The sequence below is a fragment of the Microtus ochrogaster genome, chromosome 16, assembly GCF_000317375.1.
Source record: "Microtus ochrogaster isolate Prairie Vole_2 chromosome 16, MicOch1.0, whole genome shotgun sequence".
NCBI classification, from domain to species: domain Eukaryota; kingdom Metazoa; phylum Chordata; class Mammalia; order Rodentia; family Cricetidae; genus Microtus; species Microtus ochrogaster.
The window spans coordinates 35,427,410-35,453,650 of NC_022018.1; the positions used below are offsets into that span (position 1 = coordinate 35,427,410).

General features: G+C 39.6%; 1 protein-coding gene across 3 annotated transcripts in view; it reads right to left on the minus strand.

Annotated features, from left to right (window-relative positions):
* The window catches only part of Cdkal1 (CDK5 regulatory subunit associated protein 1 like 1), a 549,403-nt gene extending 524,698 nt beyond the window's left edge, over window positions 1-24,705 (minus strand). For 2 of the 3 annotated variants that reach the window (XM_026783099.1, XM_013349128.1), the window contains exons 1-4: window positions 24,596-24,705; window positions 23,984-24,027; window positions 15,660-15,832; window positions 12,383-12,495 (exon numbers count right to left, since the gene is read on the minus strand). In XM_026783099.1, the coding sequence (XP_026638900.1) occupies window positions 12,383-12,495; window positions 15,660-15,829 (283 nt within the window). In that variant the 5' untranslated portion in view covers window positions 15,830-15,832; window positions 23,984-24,027; window positions 24,596-24,705. Of the gene's footprint in view, window positions 1-12,382; window positions 12,496-15,659; window positions 15,833-18,076; window positions 18,096-23,983; window positions 24,028-24,595 lie in introns of those variants that run through there. The other variant, XM_013349127.2, reaches the window with a different exon arrangement.
* Between the last annotated feature and the right edge of the window lie 1,536 nt (window positions 24,706-26,241).

Consider the following 26,241-nt stretch of genomic DNA (forward strand, 5'->3'; position numbering starts at 1 on the left):
ACACAACCACACACACAAACACATACACACACATGCACATACACATATACAGTTTTAGCTTTTTAATCCCTGCTTTTTGCTCATTGTAGCTCTCTCTCTCTCTCTCTCTCTCTCTCTCTCTCTCTCTCTCTCTCACACACACACACACACACACACACACACACACACGCAGAAACACACAAAATTTAAAAATAATTCTTTTTTTCAAGATACTGACTCCTCAGTCAGAAGGTGTTCACCTGCATGGTGATGGATTCAACCACACTGCTGTTTAAAGAAGCCTACCATCAAGCCAGAGGCACGGTATCTAATTTTGTATTTCTCACCTTGCAAAGCTATTCATAGACCCTAGATTCTCCTTCTATCACATTACTGCCAGAGGACACAGAAACAGTGAAAGGTTTTGCTAAATTTTCAAAAGTGCTGTTAATATAAAATGACTTCCCAAAATGGATAACCCAGAGTGGTGTGACCCGAAAGCCACACAAATTGTTTATTTATGCCTGCTATGTTTTAATCACTCGACTGTTTTAGAGACTTCAAAAAATTAATGGTTTTGGCTATACAACAGCAACTATGTTTCCCATGAAACATTAGCTGTCACATTAAGACAAGGTTTTATCATTAATTATATTGGATTATATAGTTTATGTCTACAACATGATTGTTAAATAACTGAATTTCCAAACCATTTCAAAATAAAAATGAAATCTGGTCCCTGCAAGCTTTACATGAATTAAGGATCCATTTACAAAACAGAAAATTAAATGTAAAAAATATAACCTCAATTTAAGACATTTGCAGATAAGACATCCAACACTTTTTTTCATCAAAAAAAGGCAAAAGAAAATGCTAACACGGGTCAATAGTGCCATCTTTTGGGGATTTTTGGAATTGCGCAAAGGTGAACAAAACGTCTTGAACACAAGAACAGAAAAGGCAAATCAAGCTACCAGTTTTTAACTTATATGTTACATTTAATCAATACATCAATTATGTATTACTTAATTTAAATACTTTAAATGAAAGTATTTAAATTTTTAGGTATTTAAATGTATTGCAGAAGCTCGTGTTGGTTTGAACTTCAGTTCCATTGGTTAGACTCCTCTCTTAAAGTAACTGACTTTAATAACTGAGACCCATAAGCCCCTGAGCCATTCATTGCTGAATCAGCATGCCAGTTTTCAAATTCCTAAATTAATTCATTATAATTATATAACCACAGAATCATAAGAATCCTGTTATAAGCAATGCACACATTTCTATATATAATTTTGAAAAATAGTTTTATTGTTTTTACAATGTCTTACTATACATGTGCCAAAGAAATGATGCTTACGCTTAAATTATTACATGACCATACAATCACTAACTGCATCAGAAAGGTATTTACATTTAAAAATATTAAAACTTGTATCCAAGACAGTACTTCCATATATATGAGAATGGGGAGCGAAACGTAACTGAAAACTGCAAATGGCCTCTCCTTCAGTGGGTGGAGGGGGAATCTCAACGTCCATTATTTCAGCGTGCACCTGTCTTAGACCTCGCCTAAGCCACAAGATGCTACCTGTGAACTGCGGACGACCAGCTTCGAACACTCCCACTCAGGGGTTTGAGTGTTAGGTCTATGTACACTTTCACTGTCTTCTGGGTTGATATTCTTCAGTAATTTCCCAAAATTTTATGAAATCAGAACATATTACTCTAGAACATTCTCACATTCCTTGAATTTCGATAAGCTAACTAACAATTCAGCTCTCAAATGGAAAGGAAAAAATATTACAATTGAATCACTCATTACGATAAATTTTATTCAAATTGCCATCTGAAAATGGTTCTTCGGAGAATGAATTTTTAAAACACAGCTAAAAGGCTATCATAACAGAGCCGCCTTATAAGGTAGCAAGATGGTGACTGAAAACACAGAAGGAACAAAGCCAGAGCCCAAAGGGTTGGTTGAGTGCTGCTCTGGGGCTGGAGATGCAGGGCTGCCATGAACAAAGGCCTGGTCAGCCCAGCACTGCAACTGCAGAAACGGAGATACAGAAAAGCATGTCCATTTATAATGCTATAAATAAATGTATATATTGAGCACTACCTTTCACAACAGTGATTATTAAATAATTCAGAACATCTTCAGTCCATAGACTAGCCTCGTCATTTCACAGAACACATAGCTACAAGCACAAAAGCAGACGTGGAAATAGAGACTTGGAGATCTCTAAATAAAAGCCTAGCGGCTGGAAGGATGTGACTCCCCAAGCTCTCCTTCACCTCTCGGGGCAGCTGTGCGCCCGCCAAGTCTTCTCTAGAGACAATCGCCTTCCCCTATTTCTGAGTGGTGAGTGAAAATTCCATTCTGAAGGCCCTTAGATTTATTCTGTTTTAGTCCCTGAGGAATAAAAAGGGGGAAAATGAGAAAATGCCATTCTTAGCCCGCTTTTCTACTATACCCTTCACCAACCAGTGCAAATAATTCAACTTGTGAACACAAGGATGAGCACACAGGAACACACAAACCAACAGGAATATAGCTAACCATATTTTATCAAGTTTAAAGGTCCATCAAAATTGCTACAGTCAATTCCATCCCATTAAATAGAAAGCAATTACGGCTTCCAATTTAATAAGAATGGATTAAACTGGGTTTCTGATTCAATACCATTTGTAAAAGTGTCCATGTCAGGAAGAGTGATGGCGGGTGGTTCTTCTCTCAGACATGTCAAGACTAAGCTGACTGGATTTGACAGTCAGCTAAAGAGAACTCTACTGAAAGCTCCCAGGCTTCTCCTGCACATACACCATTGAGTCAACTGTTACAATACACTTCACTTCTCACTGTCTTAAAGTTGGAAAACAAGCATTCCATTCATCACACTCAAAAGTAAGTTTGACTGGATCACTAACCCATATACAATGCACATTAAAAATATTCCTGTTTTGTGAGTGGTACCCTCTGCTATTAATTCAAACACACCGAGACATTGATTATTCTGGTTCATTTAACCCTACTCAGCTAGAGGCAGAGGCTCACTTCTAATCCCAACACTTGGGAGAATAACACAGGAGGATCAACATAAGTTTAGGGCTAGCCTGGCCTACATGATGCATTTAAAGCGAGCCTGGGCTATACAGTGAGACTCTGCCTCAAAAAAGAAAGAAAGAAAGAAAGAAAGAAAGAAAGAGAGAGGGAGGGAGGGAGGGAGGGAGGGAGGAAGGAAGGAAGAAAGGAAGGAAGAGAGAGAGAAGGAATATTCTAGTAATCCTACCAAGGACACTGACACATATGGTGTCATTTGTTCAGCTATTAGTTACTGAAAGAAAGCACCGGGTTTTACAGTATGACAGTGTTCAGAGCTAGGAACTGCTGCTCTATGAACTATGGTGTCTGTGTAAGATGGGAAGACTTCACCAAAGGAAAACTGGGCAAATCACCCTCAGGTGGGACCAGTGCAATCAACGTTTCAGCAAAGCAGAAAGAAGCTGAACGGCAGCAGTGCCACGGAATCGTGGCTTAGAGAGCAGGGCACCACGGTGCGTGAAGAGGATGCCGAGGCACGATTCCAACCAAGAAAAGCCCTTCAGCCATAGTAAACACAATCACACAAAAGAATGTATATAAACCTGTACCAAACTTCTGAGCCTCGTAAATCAGCCATCAGCCCCATGTCGATGGGTTGTGAGGGAGTGAGGGAATGAAAAGGGTGCTTCCCGTTTCTTAGGCCTGGTTGCTGTAGCACATAAGCAGGTCTGAGGAAGAATGAGGGCCCCAAGGGATCTGTGCAAGTGGGAAAGTAATGGAGTAATAAGGTAACAAGCATTTTTCTCAGATTAAAAAATCCTACCTTAATATATTTCTACAGACGATGACCACAACCAGACTCTAGGACAAGCAGTGAGAGCAACCAAGACCAGCAGAGGATCCCAGCCCATCTCCGGGTTATCACACATCTGATTTCCTGCACACTGCATCTCACATTAACATGAGATCACACTGCCTCTGAAAAGGTCAATTTGCCAAGTTCTTATATAAATACTGTCAAAAAATATAAAAAAGCAGAGAAAAATTAAATGTTAGGTAACTTAATGACTTCTAATCATTTTATTAGATGATCATTTGTAGCATGAAATTCATGTGCAGGGGTCATAACATCACTAAGTGAGCACATGATGCAATACTGCCATCTGCTGCTCAAGAGCTAAAAATACATCTGTAATGCAAATCCTCTTAAAGCTGAAGCCAAAAAGAGCTAGAGGACGTTCCTGAAGTACTTAGTCCTAAAATTAAAGAAGGCAATGCAAAAAGTTAAAATTTTTAAGTATGTTTTTAAGTGAAGCTTTCATGGTAATTTCTCCTCTACTTATTTTCTTAAGGAGGAAAACTACAGTTTAAACACAGGCTATTTCTAAATAAATTATTCCACAGAACTAGTGGAGAAAACCTACAAGCATAATTGAATGGTTAAAATATTAAATGGGCATTAGCTTTCTGAAACTGTATGGATATGTGTTTATTATGTGTTTATTTGTCTCAAAAAAAAAAAAAACTCTATAAAATACCGCATGAAGAACACAGTGTAGCAGAAGGCCAGAAATTTTTTAAGGACTGGGTCTCCTGACACAGCACAGCGATCACTCGAGTTTATTCATGAAAACAGCATGGGCTGGCTATTCTAGTCACGTGCTAGATAAAGCTGAAGTTCAAGGAACCTCAAAGGTCAGGCCAAAGGTTAACCAGATGAAGAACAATCTTCAGGTTCATAAAGAGAAAAAGGAGAATGTGACAGTTACCACAATTTTAATAGTGGGAAAATTGGGAAAGCAGGTCGTCAGTCTTTATCAAGATGATGTCACTAGCATGGGGGTGTCAGCCATTACTGTGCATTCATTTTGGACATAAGATGAGCTTCTTCTGCAAAATGAAGACACAGAACCAAGTACTTGGGAATTCACACCTGTGAACTACACTCACTTACTCCTTTATTTTTTTTTTCTTTTAAACACTGCTTGGCCCATTATATCTAGCCTTTTCTCGGCTAACTCTCGCACCTGGACTAGCCCATTTCTAATAATCTGTGTAGCTCCACGAGCTGGTTTATCAGGGATGATCTTAACCTGCATCTGTCTGGAGTGAGAGAATCATGGCGACTCCCTGACTCAGCTTCTCTCTCCCAGCATTCTGTTCTGTTTACTCCTCCCACCTATGTTTTAACCTATGAGGGCCAAAGCAGTTTCTTTATTGCTTAACCAATGAAATCAACAGATTGATATATGACACTCCAACATCACTTCCCCTTTTTCTGTTTAAACAAAAAAGGAAGGCTTTAACTTTAACATAGCAAAATTACATATAACAAAACAATTATCAAGCAAGAATTACAGTTACAATATTTATATCTATTTTATCTTTTATCATAACTAAGGAAAACTATAACTATCACTTACTCCTTTAAAACAGAGAGAAGATTCTTATCAGTCATTCAAGGTTATTTAAACATAAGGAAAATAGTGTTTAGAGTATAAAGGGGAAAAGAGCTACACTATTTAATTTGTACAGATAACAAAATATAGGACAGAATCAGTGCCACTAAGCATGCTGTTAGTTCAAACATGGGTAGTTTGGGTGTTTCATAAGAGGACAAACATGGAGAAATTTCTGAATCAGTAAGACAAAAAAATAAATAGAAGAAATTAAATGTTTCTGTGCTCTCTGAAAAATAAAAGTGCAAACTTGTATGAAGAAGAAACAAAAACTAAGAAAGAAATCACAAAAATAGCTGAGGATGTAGCTCTGTAAGAAGTGTCAACCTAGCACTCTGGAAGCCACAAGTTCAAATCCAAGCACAACCTAAGTCTGTGCTCCCAGTCATTTCAAAGAAGCGACAAAAATTCATCATGTGCTCCACTTTATACCATACCATTGTGTACCACTTTATACTTAAACAGCCTTCTAAACATAATTACAGTCCAGTAAGGTACTACAAAACATTTGTGTGGGGGTATGTGCATGTATGAATGTGTATGCAAACACATGTGTGCACAGACACACATGCAAACGTGCAAGTATGCACATAGACGCAATAAGACAATGTCGGGTGTGGTTTACTTAGTGCTGTCCACCTTCTGGAAAGAGTCTCTCACTAGCCTAAAATTCACCAGGTAGGCAAGGCAGGGGGGCCTGAGGCTGCCTCCCCAGTGCTGGTGTTACAAAAGCATAGCACCTCACTGGATGTTTTGGGGGGGGTTGGTTTTGTTTGTGTATTTTAAGTAGATTCTAGAGCTGAATTTTGGTCCCTCATGCACAAGCACTGTACCAAGTGAGTGAGTTATCTCAACACAAGAACTACAAAATTTCAACCAAATACTTAACACAGACATCACAGATTACAGAACTGTGAATAGAGAACCCTCAATGTTTTTATAATATAAAGCATAACTCCTTGTAAGAAGCTATTTTTTTCATTTCTTACTTATCCTGGACTCCTTAAATTAAACACAACTTTCTTGCAAGATCTTATAGCTAGAATTTATATTCAAACCTAGTATAAATTATATGTAAGGTGTGTCCACTGGCACTGTTCAGTGCCTTTACCACAGTGTTGTCTCTTCAAAGTACATCCACACAGCTCCATCTCTGGTGGCACAATAGTGCTAACCCTTCTCTAAGACACACTGATCCCTGAGGTCACAGAGAGCTATGCTGTGCACAGCCTCTGGGAATTAAGTATATGTATAAATGGTCTTTCAATTGCAGCACTGTAAGACCCTACTATATAAATGGTTTTTCAATTACCTTGGTCCACACCCTTCCAAATGATAGAGTCATTATTAACATACATATTCTCTCTCTCTCTCTCTCTCTCTCTCTCTCTCTCTCTCTCTCTCTCTCTCTCTCGTTCGTATATTGACTTTCACTAAAGTCTTTAGTTTTATTTAGGACTTTAAATCTGTTCACTGTAATTTTTCACTTCTGTGGTTTACATCTAACCAAGTTGTTGGCCAAAGGGACCCCTTGGGAACCCCCAAACAACCCAAGCTATTGATTACTATCCACAAACTGATGGTAAGGCCCTATCCCTGAAGACAACAACTACACAACTCACTGAACATGGAAAAGTACAGCTGGTGCCTACCTAGAGCCTTCTCCCCTAGTGACTAAATAGTCATGGTACCGGAAGGAACTCTGCACACTACCAAAGGAGAAAGGGAAACACCAACCAGCTACAAACTCTTTGAGCTACAGTGGTGACCTGCATGCAAGATGTGTTAATGCAATTGTGGCACAAGGCTTGTATGACAAACCACCTAATATCTAATTGGATTTAAGGCCCGCTCCATGAGATGGAACCCATCCCTGATACTGCTCTTGTGGCCAAGAAGTTGAGACTACAGAGGCCAGGGACCTAGGAGAAAACCAAAGGAACATAACAATAAAATGACTCTTAATGACCTTCTGCTATCCCCATAGATCAGTGTCTTGCTCAGCCACCATCAGAGAAGCATTCTCTTGCAGTAGATGAGACTAAATAGAGATCCACAAACCTGGACAATGTACAGACAGTGAGAGACCTTGAAACACTCAATCCTAAATGTGGTGTTTCCATCAATTCCCTCCCCTCAGGGCTCAGGGAACCCTGCACACGAGGCAGAAAGATTGTAAGAGTCAGAGGGGATGGAAAACATCAAGGGAAAAAGACCTTTAGACGCAGTAAGATGCACATGTGAATTCTCAGTGGCAACATGCACAGGGTCTGCACAGGTCTAATCCTGATGGGGTCCCAGCACTGACAGAGGAAGTAGACACAAGCCTGCATCCACAGCCCAGAAGCTATCTCCAGTTGATAACTGATCACACAGGAAAACTTAGTTTGATCCCGCGGAGACTTGCTAGGTATACAAACCACTCTAAAGGCCAGGCCCCATACCCAGGAGTAGATGGCCAACACAAATCATATTCAATGGCATTTATGGAGGCTCATTGTTTATGTTTTTTCGGGGCTTTTTTTTTAAACCTTACAGTTCCTTGCATATATATTGTGATTTCCCATTTTGTGTTTTTATGGGATTTCTGTGTATGTGAATGTGTGTGTGTCTGCATCTTTATGTTTCTTGGGCTTTTTCTTTGGCTCTCTTTTCTTTGATTTCTTTGTTTTGCTTTACTTAGTTTTATTTTATTATTATTTTTTAGATGCCTGCTTGTATACTACTGAGAGAAAAGGTAGGGATTTGGATAAGTGGGGAAGTAGGAGAGGGGAGACCATAATCACAATACATAGCATTTTTAAAATTTTTCAGTTAAAAACGGGGGAAAAAATCACTTTCCATACAAAAATAGGGAGCAATGTATTCTGATCTTCAATGATACTGTTCATATTCTGCAACCTAAACCAACACATTTCTGACTCTGTTCCCCTTTCCATCTACCTCTTTAAATGCCCGACTCAAGGCCTGCTTAGCCCACTCCGTGTTTCCTGACTCAGAGTAATGATCCCAGGAATCCAAGCACGTGATTCCCTCATCCCTTTCACCTGGAAGACAAAGGGAGGGTGCGCTGACGTCTTCAACCCCACTGTTTATCACACACGCTGCAACACCATGTACGAGGGGTCTCCTTTTACATTTAGCTATCTCCAAACTCCCGCCTTTGTCTCTCTCTCTCTCTGTCTCTCCCCCAACCCCAAATCTCAATATTGTTACCTGTTTCATTTTTGTTGTCTGGGAGAACCAAGGGCAAGCTCCAAACCTGGCTAAGACTGCTGCTAGCTCCATCCTTCACGGTCGAGTGCCGGAGAAAACTAAAGAAACAGCTCAGTGTAGTGGCCACGGCCATCTTACCACAGCTGTGCTTCCCTTTCCTTCATCTGGGGACACCTCCTAAATGGATGACCACTTCTACTGAATGGCTGTTAAAACCCTGACTCCAAGAGACCAAATAGCATGAGGCAAAGACATAAGGCTGTGCAGATCTGCCTGAGTCTCAGTGTGGGTCTACTGCACACGAGCGAGGGGGTTTCCTTCTGCTTGTGTCTTCCTTCTCCGGTCTCAATCTTATGGTAAAGCACACAGCAGCCCCGTGCCAGTTCATTCATCTGTTACTTCTTAATCACACGGAAATATCTTCATACACTGAGCTTTCCAGCAGTTCATCGCCCCTTCCTAAAAATGTGTGTAAAAGCCCCGACACTTAGCACTAGCCTAACCAGAAGGAACATATGTCACATTTCTCATTCCACAGCATATCAGAGAGGTTGAAGTCAACTGCTTTCACAGATTTTCATACAATCAGTCTATTCTCTGTTATTTTTCCCCTTAGGAGTTGCTTGCCTGCTTGTTTGTCTGTAGGAAAGTTTCTCCACGTAGCCCAGACTGGCCTAGAACTCACAAAGATTCAACAGCCTCTACCTTTTTACAACATTTACAAAAATTCCCCTCGTAGGAGCGGTGGCATTAAAGGCATGCATCACCACACCCAGCTTACTCTGCGTCTTAATATAATTTATTATATAGGCAAGCTTGATACGTTTTGTGTAGAGTGACATCATCACAAGCTGGTGAAGGAAACGGAGATAAGCAAGCAGGCAACATTTGCTGTTGACACTGTTTTTACGTAACTTTGTGTAACAGGTATTACTTCCGTCAACCTCAATTCAAACACAAAAATTTCACTTTAGGATTTTTTTTAATAATCTTCCAATCAGTAATGTGATCCTTGGATCTTGGATGTGCTTTTTAAGCAAGTATTTTAAAAGTGTTCCCAGAACCAATTAAGACAAACAGAAATACACCCATTTAAACCTCAGTACTCCCTCAGAAAGCTGAGGAAGGAGTATCTCTGAGAGTTTAAGGCCAGTCTGAGCTGTAGAGTAAGGAAGGGGAAAAAAGATAAGATGCCTATTGTTAACTAAAGCAGCTTTGCTTGGCATATCAGGTCACTTGCTTCTAACACTCCATGTGTGAAAACATGACGACTTACTATAAATGAAGACACTGAAAATAATTTAGCAAGATCTCCAAAAGAAATAATTCAGAAACAATAACCAGAACCTTACCAGGGGAAAAGCTCAGCCTATAGAAATCTCCTAGAATGTGTTCTTGGAACGGAGGCATTCAAACCACATTTCTACGTGATTTTGAGACAGTAAGTGATTGTACGTACAGTCTGCAGCATTCAAGTCATGCTGAAGTGAGGACAATGAACGGTGTATAAGATGTAAACACATGGAATTAATACAAGTATATCGGTAATATACTACATTATTAAGAAAATAAATTTCATTTTCAAATATTTTTTTAGTTCTCCCTTTTAAAATATTCCCAAATAAGAAATGAAAATTAAGGCTCAGTGAGTAGACGAGACCACACTGAGCCAGGGAACCTGAGCTCCAGCTCCAGTTTCCACACTATGCAAAGAGAGCTGATACCAGAAACTTTCCTCTGGCCTCTGCATGAGTGTCCTAGAATGCATACATGCAAAATAAATAGAAGTAATTTTTTAAAGAAATTCAAATTAAATCTGTATACTAAAGAGTAAACTGTTTTGTTTAGTCTTGTTTTGTAATAAAGTCTTATCAACTAGCCCCAGGTGGCCTGAATATACTGCTGTAATAGACCAGGCTGACCTTGAACTCGGGCAATCCTCCTTTCCCTCTCTCCCAAAAGCTGGAATTACAAGACCACCATGCTTAAAAAGTGAAGATTCTTATTTAAACATATAGGACTGTTATGCTATATAGAGACTACTTTCACTGGACTACATTCAAACTGCCAATGGATTAAAGTGTAAATTAAATACAGTGGATATTTCCTATCACCGCAGAAGTCAGTACTTAACGTTTTATAATTTCCTGAAAGGCAACCTCTTATCAAACTATACCATCAGAACATATTAAGGAAGTTCAAGCTAAATTATACTAAGACTTAATATCAAATATAAAGTAGTTAATTCTGAAAATGCATTTTTAACTGGGGACAGGCTTGAGATTTCAAAAGCCTTCCACCCTCCCCAGTATGCTCTCTCAAACCCCTGCATTTGAGACAAGAGCTCCCCGATGCTGCTATTGCCATGCCTTGGCTCCACCATTATGGACTTTAACCCTCTGGAACAATAAACTCAATTAAACACTCTCTTTTATAAGTTGCCTTGATCATGGTTACTTCTAATCCAGTCTTTGCTAGTAAGTAATTGGTTGTGAGGGATCCATAAAGATATTCTACCACAGGAGAAAACTCCTAAAGATGTCTAAAATCCAGAGGTGTTCCAAGTTCATATATGATGCTCAAAGCCCCACCTGTCTCATTGGGCTCTGGACCCCTTCACAAGAAGCATGCAGACAAGGTAAGGCTCCAGTTGAAGACTTTGAAGGTTCCCAACCTCACCAAGGACACTGTTATGGTTCCTACTTACATAAATTTGGGCAAGCATAAGAGAGTGGAATATCCAAGCTTCAGCAAGCCACGTAGGCTCTGCAACTAGGCCCAGGGATGGAGTGAGGCCATTTTCCACTGGAGATTAGGACACAGGAGATTAGGCTGTGGCCAGTGTTGGAATGGTTCTAGCGACCTGCTACCACCCAGTGTTCCATCTAATTCACTGGAACCATTAGTCCAAATAAACTCCTTCACAAGTTGCCTTAGTCAGGGTGTTTTATCACAACAGAAAAGAACCGAGACCGGGTGATCTGACAAACCACCAGTTTCTTCAGAAATACAAAGCCAGAGAGAACTGCCACAAACACTCGAATACTAACGCAACTTAACAATTAGATGCAAAGTGGGCCCTGGAACAGACCCCGAAACAGAAACAGGAAAAATAGGGAAAAGCTGAACAAGTCAAGCCAGATACACAGTTTAGAGAGCAGTATCACAAAGGTGATAATATTCTGGCTTACTTATTAAAGTATAGTCATGTATCATGTTCATATCAGAGGCTGGGTAAAGGACTTACGTGAACTTTCTATAGCTTTTCATTTCAAAACACAAAAGATTTTAAGGTTACTTTAAAATATAATACCAGGGCAGGTGAGATGGCTCAGGGGATAAGGGCACCTGTCATTAAGCCTGACATCATATAGGGTGGCACACAGGAAGAGATGGAATCCCCTCCTGCAACCGTCCTCTGGCCTCCAGATGTGTGCCAGCGCACATGTGTGCACACACATATACACACACAAAATAAAATGTAATATAAGTAAACAAAAATGAAAGGCAAAAATATGATAACCAGCTTATCTAATAATAAATAGTAGCTATTAGAGTCCAACCTTCAAATCATTAAGTTACTCCAAAATACCATTAAATTGCTGGGGCTAGACTACCTGTCTCCAAAATCTGCAACTCTGAAATTTAATCAATAAAATACATTATGGACCAGTCTCATTACCTGTAATTTTATAGCCATAGGCAGCCAGCTGTCCAGCCATATATTCTCCATCTGAATTATTATGTGAGCAGCCCCATGTTCGAATCCAAATTTTCTGTATGCCTGGAATAGTGCTGTTAAGTAATCAATTAAAACAAAGTAAGTATCTTTACGTGATTTTTAAAATAAAAGCCACTAGATGACTTCAGGGCACATTACACAAAAAAACACACTAGAATCAATTTATAAGCTAGATACAAAATGCATCAATTTAATTTAAAATCTGCTGTTACAACAAAACTCTAAAATTAAAGGACAATGAGCTGGCCCCGCAAATAAAGGTGCTGCTGCATAAGCCTGGCAACTAGAGCTTGATCCCTGGAAACCAGGTAAAAGCGGAAGGAGAGAACTCCCCCCACGGAGTTGTTCTCTGACCTCACAGGTTCACCATGGCACTCACAGGCACACTCTGTGCTGACTAGTCTTTTGTCAACTTGACACAGCTAGAGTCGTCTGAAAGAAGGGAACCTCAACTGAAGAAACGCCTCCTTAAGATCTGGCTGTAAGGCATTTTCTCGTTCAGTGAGGACCAGTGACATGGAAATGTAAGCCAAATAAACCTTTCCTCCCCAAGTTGCCTTGTGGTCTTAATATTTTGTCACAGCAACAGAAACCCTAACTAAGACACACTTATACACATTATGCAAAGACACAGTAGTAATAAGCAAAATGGTTGAAAACTAAAATCTAGATAAAATAACTACAGAATCACAAGAAGAATCTCTGTATTTAAGAAATGTCCTTTTGCATCTCTTGTCAGCAAATTATAATACTGGGAATGGGTTATCTCTAATTGAGCTGTTGGCCAAAGGGATCCCATGGGAACCTCCAAACAACCCAGGCTGTTAGTTGCCTAGACTAGAGTACTATAGATTGCTCTCCACAAGCCTATAGTAAGGCCCCATTGCTGAACTCATCTACACAACTCACTGACCATGGAGAAGCAGAGCTGGTGCTTACCCTGCCTGCACCCTACTGACTAGTGCTCACGTCCTGGAAGGCACTCTGCATGCTACTAAAGGAAAATGCAAACACTAACACAGCTACAAACTTCAGTCTACAATGGTGATTGCATACAAGATGCATTACTGCAACAGGGGCACAAGGTTTGTAAGAGAAACCAACTAATATCTGCTTGGATTTATGGCCCACTCCATGAGTCAAACCCATCCCCTACACTGCTCAAGTGGCCAAGAACCAGGGAATATATAGGCCAGGGACCTAGTATAAAACCAATACTACTGTTCTACTAAAAAAAAAAAAAAAGCAATAAAATGACTCCTAATGACATTCTGTTGTACTCATAGATCAGAATCTTTTTGTTTTATCTTACTACATTTTATTTTATCATCCCTTAGAAGCCCATTTGTCTAATGATAGACAGATGGGAGGGGAGTTGGGGAAGAACTGGGAGGAATAGAAGGAGAAACCATAATCATAATATATTATGTGGAGAAAAATTTTTAATTAAAAGGGAAAAATAAAATGGTAAATAAAAAAAAACAATTTTTTAATTAAAAATAAATAACATTCTTTTGGACCCAGAAGATTCAACAAGTAAAGGTATCTGCCACCAGGCCTGATGACCTGAATTTGACACATTAGAGAAAGAGAACTAACTCCAAGTTGACCTCTGACCCTCACTCACATGCTTCAGCCATGTATTCGTACACACTCACACATGATAAATAAAATGCAACTTTAAAAAACTCTAAATACAAATAAAGAATGCCCTTTCATGCCAGGTGGCACACACCTGTAATCCCTGCACTCAGGAAAGAAAAGTAGGAGGACATAAAGTTCAGGGCCACCACTGGACCAGGCTACAAGAGATCTTGCCTCATAAAGTTTTTCTCTAGATTGTAGATTTAATTCCTACTAATCATACCTGACGTGAAGATCTTTAACACATAAATGACTGCACAGAAAATAGCAGTGGCAGCAATAACACCCAGAGAAGAGGTACGGGCTGCAGAGATGGTGAAGGGCATTAACGTGCTGCCCTGGAAGGATGAGGACCTGAGTTTGGCCTCCCAGCACCCAGAAAAAAGTCAGGCAAACAGCAGGCGTCTGTAAGCCCAGTGGTTGTCGGGGGAGAAGACAGGAGAATCACTGGAGCACACTGGCCAACCCAGCTTAGCCAAATCAATAGCTCCAACTCTAGTGAGCCCCTGTCTCAAGAAATAAGGTGGAAGCAATCAAGGAAGACACCTGATGTGACCTGTAACATAAGTATGTACACACACACAATACACATGAATGTATACAATACACACAAACATGCACACACACAGGTACTTACACACTCTCATGATCATATACACCCACATACAATACAAAAAATATGTAAATAAAAAATAAAAGTCTGACAACCTGCTGATTCAGACTCTTAAACACTAGTTGAAATCTTTATCCATTAAAGTTTACAGATTAAAAATAAGCAAAATTGAAAACTCTATGATTAAAGTTACTGCATTCACAGGTTTCTAAACAACTTAGGAAGGAAAAAAAGATTCTCCCTTAGATTGCCCTAATAATTTATAAGTAAACAGAAATGACAATAGACATGATTGAGATAAATGTGACTAACTAAAACACAAGCACATTCTAAATGCACAGGCTTGAAAAGCTCAATAAGCTAAACAAAGTAATCATTAAACCTTCCACACTTACCAGATAAACAATTATGAGCTAATTCTAACCGTACAACTATGTGATTGTTTCCCACCACAATAGTGTAAAAAGGACAATGATTTTTTTGTGCCCAGTGCCTTTGTCCAATTCCTGAGTATTCACTAATATAGTAAGAAAAATCACATGTCCAAAACACCACTGTAGCATAAGAATCACAAATCTCAATAAAGTTTAAATCTGCAATTACAGAAGACTTAACCCAATTATAGTCAAATCAAATGACTCCTAGTGTCCTAGCCCGTTCCTTCAAAGAGCATACAATCTGGACTTTTGTTTTGTTTTTAATTAATTCTTGGAAAATTCCTAAAATATATTTAGGTCATGTTCATCCTCCTAACTCCTCCTAGATCCACTCTCCATTCCCCAGGTATTTCTTCCTTTTTAACCTATTTCTTACCAGGTTTGAAACCACTCAACTTTTTAAACCTATGTTTCCTACTATAAATACAAATATCCTAAAACTGGAGCTACTCCACGTATGGTGTAGGCCAGCTGTGCCAGTCTCTTCCCTGGATGGACATAGAGGCAATTCTGAGATGCTTACCTATCACTTGGTGGCCTGGGCTCCTCTTCCAAATATTTTTGGGTATTCCGCTTTCGTACTTTAGGAAACACATGCTTTCTTGAGAAATGTCTGTCTTGTGGCTTGGGATCTTCCTGTGACATGATGTCTTCTATGTCATCCAGGAGAGCATCACAGGATGCAGAAGGCATCTTCTGTACCACATAAAAAAAGTTACAAATAGCTCAGGTTTAACAACATCTGCTTAACATTGTGCTGGTACCCAATTCTCACCAAGCTTGAATCTAAACCAATTCTTTAAAGCTTAAGTTCACAGAAAATGTAGGAGGATAAACCCAAAAAACAATTATACAAATCCTGTTGATAGTAGACTATCCCATGATTGAACTGTAACTGTCAGAACTAATACCATGGAAGAAAAAGTAGGACAGGGTCTTTTCAAGAGAAAGGAAACTTAAAGCAAAACAACTCCCCTCAGCCACTGCTGCTGAGGCCAATGATCACCAAGGCCTTCAGTGCTATGAGGAAACCTCAAGTGGGCCTTCTTGTAACATGAGGGCCTGCTTGTTTGGGTTTCTGTCCTGCCCAGTTCCCAAAGCCGGTAAGCCCCAGAGAAAATCACAAAGAGAGTCTACATAAGTTATAAACTGATTGGCCATTAGCTCAGGCTTTGTATTAGCTCTTATAACTTACATTAGTCCATTATTCTAGTATATGTTAGCTACCTAGTTCAGCACCTTTTTCAGCGGGGCAGGTCACATTCTGCTTCTTCGGTATCTGGACAGGACTGCAGAGGAATGGGCTTCCTTTTCCCAGAATACTCCTGTTCTCATTGCCCCACCTCTACTTCCTGTCTGGTTTTCCCGCCTATACTTCCTGCCTGGCTACCTGTCAATCAGTGTTTATTTAAAATATAATTGACAGAATATAGACGATTATCCCCCACCACCATCTAAAGAAATTCATCTGCCTGCCTGTAAGATTGATTGGTGGGGCTGGAGAGATGGTGCAGTAGATAAGAGAATTTGTTGCTTTGGAAAAGGTCCCAGGTTCAGTTCCCAGCACCCACATGGAGACTCACAACAACCATAACTCCAATTCAGGGAATCTGACACCTTTTTCTGGCCTCCTTCTGCACCAGGCACACTTCTGGTGAATATACAGAAAGGCAAAACACTTATACACATAAAATTATTTTTATATTAATTTATATATATATATATATATTTGTATGTATATACATGTGTATGTGTGTACGACTCACTAGATAGTTATGCCAGTCAAAACTAGTATTGGTAAACACCTATAAAGTATTACTTTAATATCAAAACCAAATAAAGACACACACACAGGAAAAAAATATGCCTGACAAATACAGATGCTAAAATCATGAGTAAATTCTTACAAACCAAACACTGGTATATATCAAGAAAATCAAGTTGGTTTTATCCCAAAGATTCAGAGAAATGTAATAAATAATTTAAATAAACTTAAAGACAAAAACATGATCATCTCAACAGATGCAAAGAAAGTCTTTAGAAAAAAAACTAACATGCCTTCATGATAAAATTCCCAGAGAAGGAGATTGGAAAATGGTCTAGCAGATTAAAAAAAAAAAAAGAAAGAAAGAGAGAAATGTTGCTCTTGCAGAGAACCTGAATTCTGTTCACAGGAACACACATAGTGACTCACAACCATCTATAACTCCAATTCCAGAGAATCTGATGCCTTCTTCTGAACTCCAGGAGCACCAGGCATGTATGTAATACACAAACATACATTCAGACAAAACGTTCATAAATAAAATAAAATAATCAATCTTATTAACTTTTTCTTAAAGTCATAAAGAGAATAGGGCTAGAGCAAACATTTCAACATAATCAAGGCCATGGCAAAAACAGGCACCATTATTCTAAATGAAAAAGAACTGAAAGCAACCCCATTAAAGCCAACAATCAAGAGAGGGCTGTCCACTATTCTCTTTCCTTTTCAATACAGAGCTTGAAGAACTAGCTAGAGTGAAAAGACAAGAGAAGAAAATTAAAGGAATGCAAACAAAAAAAGAATTAGTCAACACACCCCTATTTGTGATGATATATTACATATACAAGATCCCAAAAATAATACCAGAAAATTTTTAGAAAGGACACACTTTCAGCAAAGTGGCAGAATACAAAATCAACTTATAAAAATCAGTAGTCTTTCTATATACTAATAACATATTTATTCAGAAAAAGACCATGAAAATAATCCCATTCACAATAGCCTCTAGAAAGAAATAAAATATCTAACCAAGAAATTGAAAGACCTCTACAATGAAAACTTTAAACCTCTTAAGAAAGAAATTCAGGAAGATATAACCAAATAGAAAGACTTCCCAATGTTCCTGGTAGAATTAGTACTATAAAAATAATCATCTTACCAATACAGATACTTACAGATACACTTGAATCCCAATCAAGATATCCAAGACATTGTTCACTAAGAATGAAACTAAGTCAGGCGGTGGTGGCATACACCTTTAATCCCAGCACTTGGGAGGAAGAGACAGGAGGATCTCTATGAATTCGAGGCCAGCCTGGTCTACCAAGTAAGTTACCGGACAGGCTCCAAAGTTACAGTGAAACCCTGTTTCAGAGAGAGAGAGAAAGAGAAACTTTAAAGAAGGGAGGTGCAACTAAAACAAAAAGGGGGGGGGGGAGGGAGTGGTCCAAGACAGACCTCAACCCTCCTACACTGCACAGAGATTACTTCCCTCTTGTACTGGGAAATGATTTATTGCCATGTGCTCTGTTCTGCCTTCCAATAGGTCACTGTGTAAACTGCCCATTGCCTAAGAGTAAGCCTACTACTGCCCAGCTCAAGCATGAAGTTCCCAGCAATGTTCCCTTCCTGCTGCAGTCAAGAGCTTCTGCTCTATTGAAAATTCACTACTTGGAAGCAAGCATTCTGTAACTTCTTTCATTCTCATGGGCATCAGAATGCCACTCTCCTAGGTCTCCTACCACATGAGCCACACCTCAAGAGTCTTTGGTGTGCTGCTCCTCAGCCCTGGAAGAGCCCATGGCTCCATTACAGGAATTCACCTCTCTACAGTCACCCCTGGTGATTTCATCACACTCAGGCCTTGAAATGCCAACCCTGAGCCTGTCCTTCCCCGGAACTCACACCCAGATGTGCAGCTGCCTGAGTGCCTGACGACAAAGCAAACTTTACAAGGCAAAGACAGAACTTCTGGTCCTCTCCCTATCTCACTGCATCACCTCACAGCCCTCCCTCTTTCCTTTAGGGGCAAGCCAATATGCTTAGACCCAAAATCCTAAGATTATCTCTGGCTCCTTCTTGCATTATCCCTAAATCCGATCCACAAATAAATTCTGTTGGCCTCTCTCAAAATATACTGAAGCTCTGTTTGTGAGCACACTCGCACATATAATATTCATGATCCAAGCCATCATCTTTAAATATTGTTATTTATTATATGCATGGTGTGTGTCAAAGTGCAGGAATGCTAGTGCAGACAGGTGTGTGCCACGGTACCTGTACGAAGGTCAGAGGACAAGCTGCGAGAGTCAGCAACCCCTACTCCACCCCATATTTCCTATCATCCTTCCCTAATCTTGTTGTTCATGTTGTTTGAGGTTTTTGGTTTGGGGGTTTGGGAGTTTGTTGTTAGTGGTAGTTTGTTTTTGTTTTGTTTGTTTTGTTTTTTACAGACATGGTTTCTGTGTAGCCCTGGTTGTCCTGAACTCACTCTCTAGACAGGCCTTGAACTCAGAGATCCACTTGCTTCTGCCTTGAGTGCTCAGATTAAAGGTGTGTACCACCAAAGGTAGAGAAATGGCTCAATGGTTAAGGGTACTGACTGCTGCTCTTCCAGAGGACCTAGGTTCAATTCCCACCACTCACATGGCAGCTCACAACTGTCTATAATTATAGTTCCAGCGGACCAGACAGATACGCATGGCAAAACAGCTATCCACATAAAAATTTTTAAAAAAGGAGCATGCACCACCACTGCCTTATTTTGTTAATGTTGTTTTTGCTTCTTTCTTTCTTTTTGAACTGCAGCACTTAGTCACCTGCCCACATGTCTTTTACTCTCTTTCTACCAGACTAAACATTGGGAAGAGCAGAGATCTTAGGGGCTTTGCTCTGGTTGCCCTACGGTACACAGGACTGTAGCTAACACCCTGTAGCTGCTCAGTGGGTGGACCCAGTATAACAAAGTATGGACCTAGTTACCTCTGTCTGACATACTTTTCTCATCGCTGTCACATAGTACCTAAAAAAAAAAAAAGGTGACTATTTGGGCTGACAGTCTGGGAAGATACAGTATCCAGGCAAGGGAGGTTTGATGGCATTAGGAGGTTCATCATATTACACGACAGTCAGGAAACAGACAGGGATGAACGTGTGTGCTCAGGCAGTTTCCTCCATTAGTACACTTTTTAATTCAGTCTTGAAGTCTAGCCGAGGAGGTGGTGCACCCACATTCAGAACAAGAATTCCTTCATCATCTAAACCTCTCTGGAAAACTCCTCACAGATACACCCAGAGCTGTCTCCTAGGAGAGTCTAAGTTCTGTTATGTCAGTAAAGATTGACTGTCATAACTTGCCACTGTACTAACCTTTAGACATGCTGAGTAAGCCAAACTAAGTCTTCCACAAGCTGCTCCTCAACTGGAATATCATCTGCAAGGCTTTCTGCAACACTAATCCAAAGGACATCACTTCAAGGCAGGCCTTTCCCAACCACCACAGCTAAAATGACCACACTGCCAAAGGGCACACAGTCTAACTCTATGCATGCTGCAATTTTCTTCCCATGATTAAGTACCTGACAACTTGGGTACCTGCACTTCTCATACTACAACTTAACATTCATAAGCCCAACGCATATCTTACTTCCACTGCCAGCACCTCCAACCACGCTGGCACACAGAGGGCACACAATACTTAATGACTAAATAAATAGATAATGCTTGATAATGTTAAACTTACCTAGTCTTTCCAAACTACAAGAGGATATTCTTATATATTATATATAATGGAATCTGTAATTTAAAAAAAAAAAACTTAATCTCTTGAGTTTCTTCTACCACTATTATCCTTCACTATAACAGTGAGAAAGGCTAAAACCACATTACTAAGAACTACTGAAGGATGGTGAATGATTAAATGTCATATTAAAAGTCAAAGTTCCAAAAAAAATTACACAATGTTTACATCAGATCCACTGGAGGGAATTTAAATAACAAAACAAAAATTAAAAACAGGGATAAAAGGAGTCAATACTAAACAACATGGTTACTGAGTTAGGCACTACTGCCAAACACACAAAGCTAGTACCATTGAAGCTAAAGGACTTGTACATTGATAAAGTTAGAATCAGAGTCCAGGCCTTCTCTCAATAATGGAAAAGCATAAACCATGTAAGAGTCTAGTATAATACTGAGAAGTAAACATCCCAGAAAACTGAAGATTCATTTAAGAAAATGCCAATAAAAACAGGATCAAATGCTCAACTACACAAACAATAAGTACTCAAACAATAAGTTACCTACCATTACCTTGATGAGAAGTTAGACTAGCCAAATCCTTGTGGCTCCCTAAAAGCATGGCACAGCTAGTACAATTTTCTGAGGAACCACTGCCAATACATCTCAAGCTATGCAACACTCACATCTTTCGTCCAGCAACTCAATCACTAGAATTTGACTTTAAGTAGTCTAATCAATGTAATATAATACAGACATTCTCAAGTCTGACTCTGTATCATAATCAGTTTCACAGTCTCATTTATCTCTATGAACAAGCTAAAGTTTTTACTTCAGACAAACTGGTAGATTAAAAAGACTTAAATTCTCAAAAAGATTTAAGTACCACAGAAATGAATTGTAGAGGGAAAAGGTAATAGTTACATAAGACAAAGATCTCTTAAAAACTCTTCTCAAAGGCACAAGAAGTCAAGTTTCATAGAGGGATAAAGTCAGAAAGGACAGACTATGATAGAGTAGTTAATTGGTCAGGAACTTTTCATAATACCAAATACCCAGAACCATGAATTTTCAGTAGCAACAGTCCTGGATCTTGAGGGCTCATTCTGAATCCCCGAGGAGCTTCTGGAAATTACTACCAACAAGATGGGTTCAATGGGGAGAGGAACAAAGGAAAGAAGAAGAGAGAAAATGACCAACAACAAAGCCCTAGGCCAGCTGAACCTAGGAACGGAACCTGAGCATCAATAGATTAAACTCCCAGCAATTCTCTCCTATGATCAGCCAAGAACACAACCCAATGTGCCGCATCAGCACTTTCCACAGTGAGATTCCCAACAGCAGCAATGGCGTCGGGTGGAACCTGACCACAGACATGCTGAATCAGTTATTCTGAGTGAAGCCAGGCTCAACAAAACCTCCAAATAATTTTGTTTGTTAGTCATTGTTCTAGAGTTACTAGTTCATAAAGATTGACAAGAAGGAATGTCAGACATTACTGAATCAAATTATTTTGGGGGCTTTTTTTTAATCAAATGATTTTTCACATAAGTATAAGAACAATTCAATGGAAGAAATAAAAGTCTTCTCAACAAATGATATTAGAACAACTAGATAGCCAAACAAAGAAATGGAGCTGGAGCCCCATCTCACATCATACTCAAAAATCAACTCAAACAGGGCTACAGACTTAAATTTAGGAGACCTAATACTACGAAACTCTTATAACTCACTCAAGTATAAATCTTGCCAACATTAGACACCGGTTTCTTAGTTATGACACCAAAAAGCATGAGCAATAAAAGAAGGCAACAGATTAGATTTCATCACAATTAAAATGTGTGAGTCAGGCACAGTGGCACACTCCTGTAGTCCCAGCACTTGGGAAGAAGAGGCAGAAGGATGAGGAGTTCAAAGCTGTCCTCAAAAACAGATCAAAATTGAAACTAACCTGGGTTATGTGAAACCTGTTCTCGAGGGGGAAAGAATCAATTTTCATGCTTCAAGAACAATATGGAGGTTGTGAAAAGACAGCCCATGCGGTAGGAGAAAACAGCAAGTCATATAATATGATAAGGGCCTAGTATCAAAGTAAATAAAGAACTCAAAACTACAAACAATCCAAATTAAAATATGGGAAAGGGATCTGAACAGACATATTTTCAAAGAAGCTATATAAGTACCTGGTAAGCATGTGAAATCTGAAAATAAAATGAGCCATAAGGGAAAGGCCATTCAAACCTACAAAGATACAGCTCATTGGAACAGCCAGAATCACAAAGACAGGTAACCAGGTTAACAGCAGTGAATCACATCGCACAGGAAAAAACCTTAATAACCAGGCCTGGCATGGTGCTGCACATCTTTAATACCAGCACTTGGGGCCTTAGTCTACACAGATAGCTCGAGGTTAGACAGGAATACACATTAAGACAATGTCATACACACTCTCACACACACACACACACACACACACACACACGCGCGCGCACAAATTAAAAGAAATAAAATAATCCAGCTAGAAGAGATATAGAAACAAGCCTCAAGAATGCCATATTTGGGCTGGAGAGATGGCTCAGAGGTTAAGAGCACTGACTGCTCTACCGGAGGTCCTGAGTTCAATTCCCAGCCACCACATGGTGGCTCACAATCATCCACAATGAGATCTGGTGCCCTCTTCTGGCCTGCAGGCATGGAGGCTGAACACTGTGTACATAATAAATAAATCTTAAAAAAAAAAAAAAAAAAAAAAAAGGATGCCATATTTGGGCTGGAGAGATGGTTCAGTAGTTAAGAGCACTGACTGCTCTCTCAGAAGACCTGAGTTCAATTCCCAGCACCCATGTGCACAACTGTCTCTAACTCCAGGACCTGACACTCACACACAGGCATACATATAGTCAAAACACCAATACATATAAAATAAAAAATAAATTATTGCCGGGCGATGGTGGCGCACGCCTTTAATCCCAGCACTCGGGAGGCAGAGGCAGGCGAATCTCTGTGAGTTCGAGACCAGCCTAGTCTACAGAGCTAGTTCCAGGACAGGCTCCAAAGCCACAGAGAAACCCTGTCTCGAAAACCAAAAATAAATAAATAAATAAATAAATAAATAATTTTTTTAAAAAGTCGAATTTAATATCAGAGAATTAGGATATAACAAAGATTAAGCAACAGTCAAACCAAAAAAAAAAAAAATTAGATGTGTCACTGACAGCAAAGAGCGCATGTCCATGCTACTTACTGAAAACGAAAGATTAAAGAAGAAACGCAATGAAAGTCTAAGAAATTATTAAGGAATAGGACATCTTCAATCACTCAAACGATTTAAAATAAACCAATACCTTGATTATCAGAAATTGGCCTCAAGTCCTCCTGAAAGATGAATCTGGAAAATTAAAATTAATTAGAAAATGCAAGTATCCTATAACTCCCAAAACCACTCTAAGGCCTCTTTACATTTACCTTTAAAAAAAAGGGGGGTGGGGCCACATCTGGCCACAGTGAAAACTGCTTAGCCCACACTGTAACACCACAGCTCGGTGAAATTCACCAAGTAAGACACAAGTGTTCTCGTGAAGACACAGGAAAGTCTTCTAAGCACAGGGATGGGGGGGGGGGGGGCTCAAGTCACCTGCGCCTATGCCCAACTTCAGTGTAAAACCCTCTTTTGCTCAGCCTGATCAGCCAGCACAAGTCCATTCCCGAGAAAAGTGAGGGAAGAAACGAGGCTAGGCCGGACTGTAACTGGCTGACTATGGGCCTCTCGGGGCAGCGCTCCAGTCTCCGAGTCCCCATCCCAGCTGCCAGATGTTTCTCAAACTGCGAAAACAAGCGAGCGATCGGCCCTAGGAGGAAAATCTGCGGAAACGAAACTCCGCCCAAAAAGCAGCGCGGCCCACAGTCGCTCGGCTTCGGTACAGTTGCCCCTCGTATCCACAAGTCCGGAAACTCACCTGTCCAAAGTGAGAGAAAAACCCACACGCCACTGTCAGGAGACTGCACAGACTTCAGATGGAGCGCGCCATGACACTTGTGTCCCGCCAGGCTTATTTGCGCATGCTCCGAGACGGTAGCCGGGAGAAGTCAAAACGCGCCATTGTTTCAAGTTTGCGTAGGATTTTAATTTTATACTTGTTGTTAAATTTTTCTGTAAAATAAGACAAAAATAAACTCCTCCGTCATTATGTTCTCATTATGTCTTACCAAATAACTTCTGCTGAGTCCTTATACTCTCTTCCGGACAGCTAAGAGATTAACATGAACATCTAGCCGTTAATTATTACTATTCCTAGTTCAGAAAAAGGAACTCGAGAATGTAAATACTTCCCAGAGTAATTACACCCGGAGGAAATCTTTTCATTACATTTTACCAGTTTGACTCCTTTATCTATCTGTCTGTCTGTCTGTCTGTCTGTCTATCTCGATCTCGATCTCCTTTATAGACATCTCCTCTATATATTCCTGACTGCCCTGGCACTCCCTATATGGACCGGGTTGGCTTCGAACTCAAATAAATCATCTTGCCTCTGCCTCCCAAATGTGAGCATTAAAGGCATGCACAACGATGCCCAGCTAATTCCCTCCTTTTCTTTAGAAAAGAATAGACAAGGAATGTTTAGTCTATTGAATAAGAATAGAAATCATTTAACACTGATATCTGTTTTTAAGGAAATTTAGGGGTTCTTTTTTTCTTTTTCTTTTTTCCCCTTGATTTCTTTAAAAAAAAAAAAAAAAAAAGATTTTGCTTAGGTAAGCCAGGCTACCTCAAGCTCTTGATTCTCCGGCCTGCATCTGCCTCCTACTGCTGAAAATACAGTTTTGACCCACTGCACTAGGCTTAGAGTTCTGCTTCTACAGAGACAATTAAGCCTAGGCAGTCTGATTTCATTTAATAATTTCATAAAAATACTTAGGAATAAAATGTAATACTTTCTTTACAAGTAACACATAATTTCAAATAGAGCAAAAAGAAAAGAATGATATGAAAAATATGGAATAAAATCTTTATGTCTTCAGAAAGATGCTGGAGGGTGGTGAGTGGCTTCGGTTTGGTTGGTTTGGGTTTGCATGGCTTTGACAGTCCATGCATTGGGACTAAGCAAGCGCTGCACCGCGGAGCCCAAGCTACAGTCCCTTGTTTTCATATTAGTCCACAGAGAATATTGAAGGGAAAAGGAAGAATGTGAGGGATAACCAAGTCAGTGAGTTCTTATTGCACTCAATAAACAAAGAAAGAGTAAATCCAGAAATTATACAAATTTAGAAACAAATATAGCATCATCTATTGGATTAATTAGTTTAAGCCAATCAATGACCTTTTCATGAAATAAACAATTCGTGTATTTAATTTGCTCTTAGAAAATCAGAAATGCATATGAATTTTTAATGTGGAAATTAGATAAATGTAACAGTGGCAGACTTAAGGCAGGTTAATCTATCTGTTAGGTTAACAGGAAAGTGTAGGTGCTCTTAGTTTGTGATGTTCGGGAAGCCACAAGAATCAATGTTGGATGCAGGAACTGAGATCAGATATGAGAAATTGTTGACAGAATAAAAAAAAACCTGACTGAAAACCATATATCAACAGGAAATTTTGAAG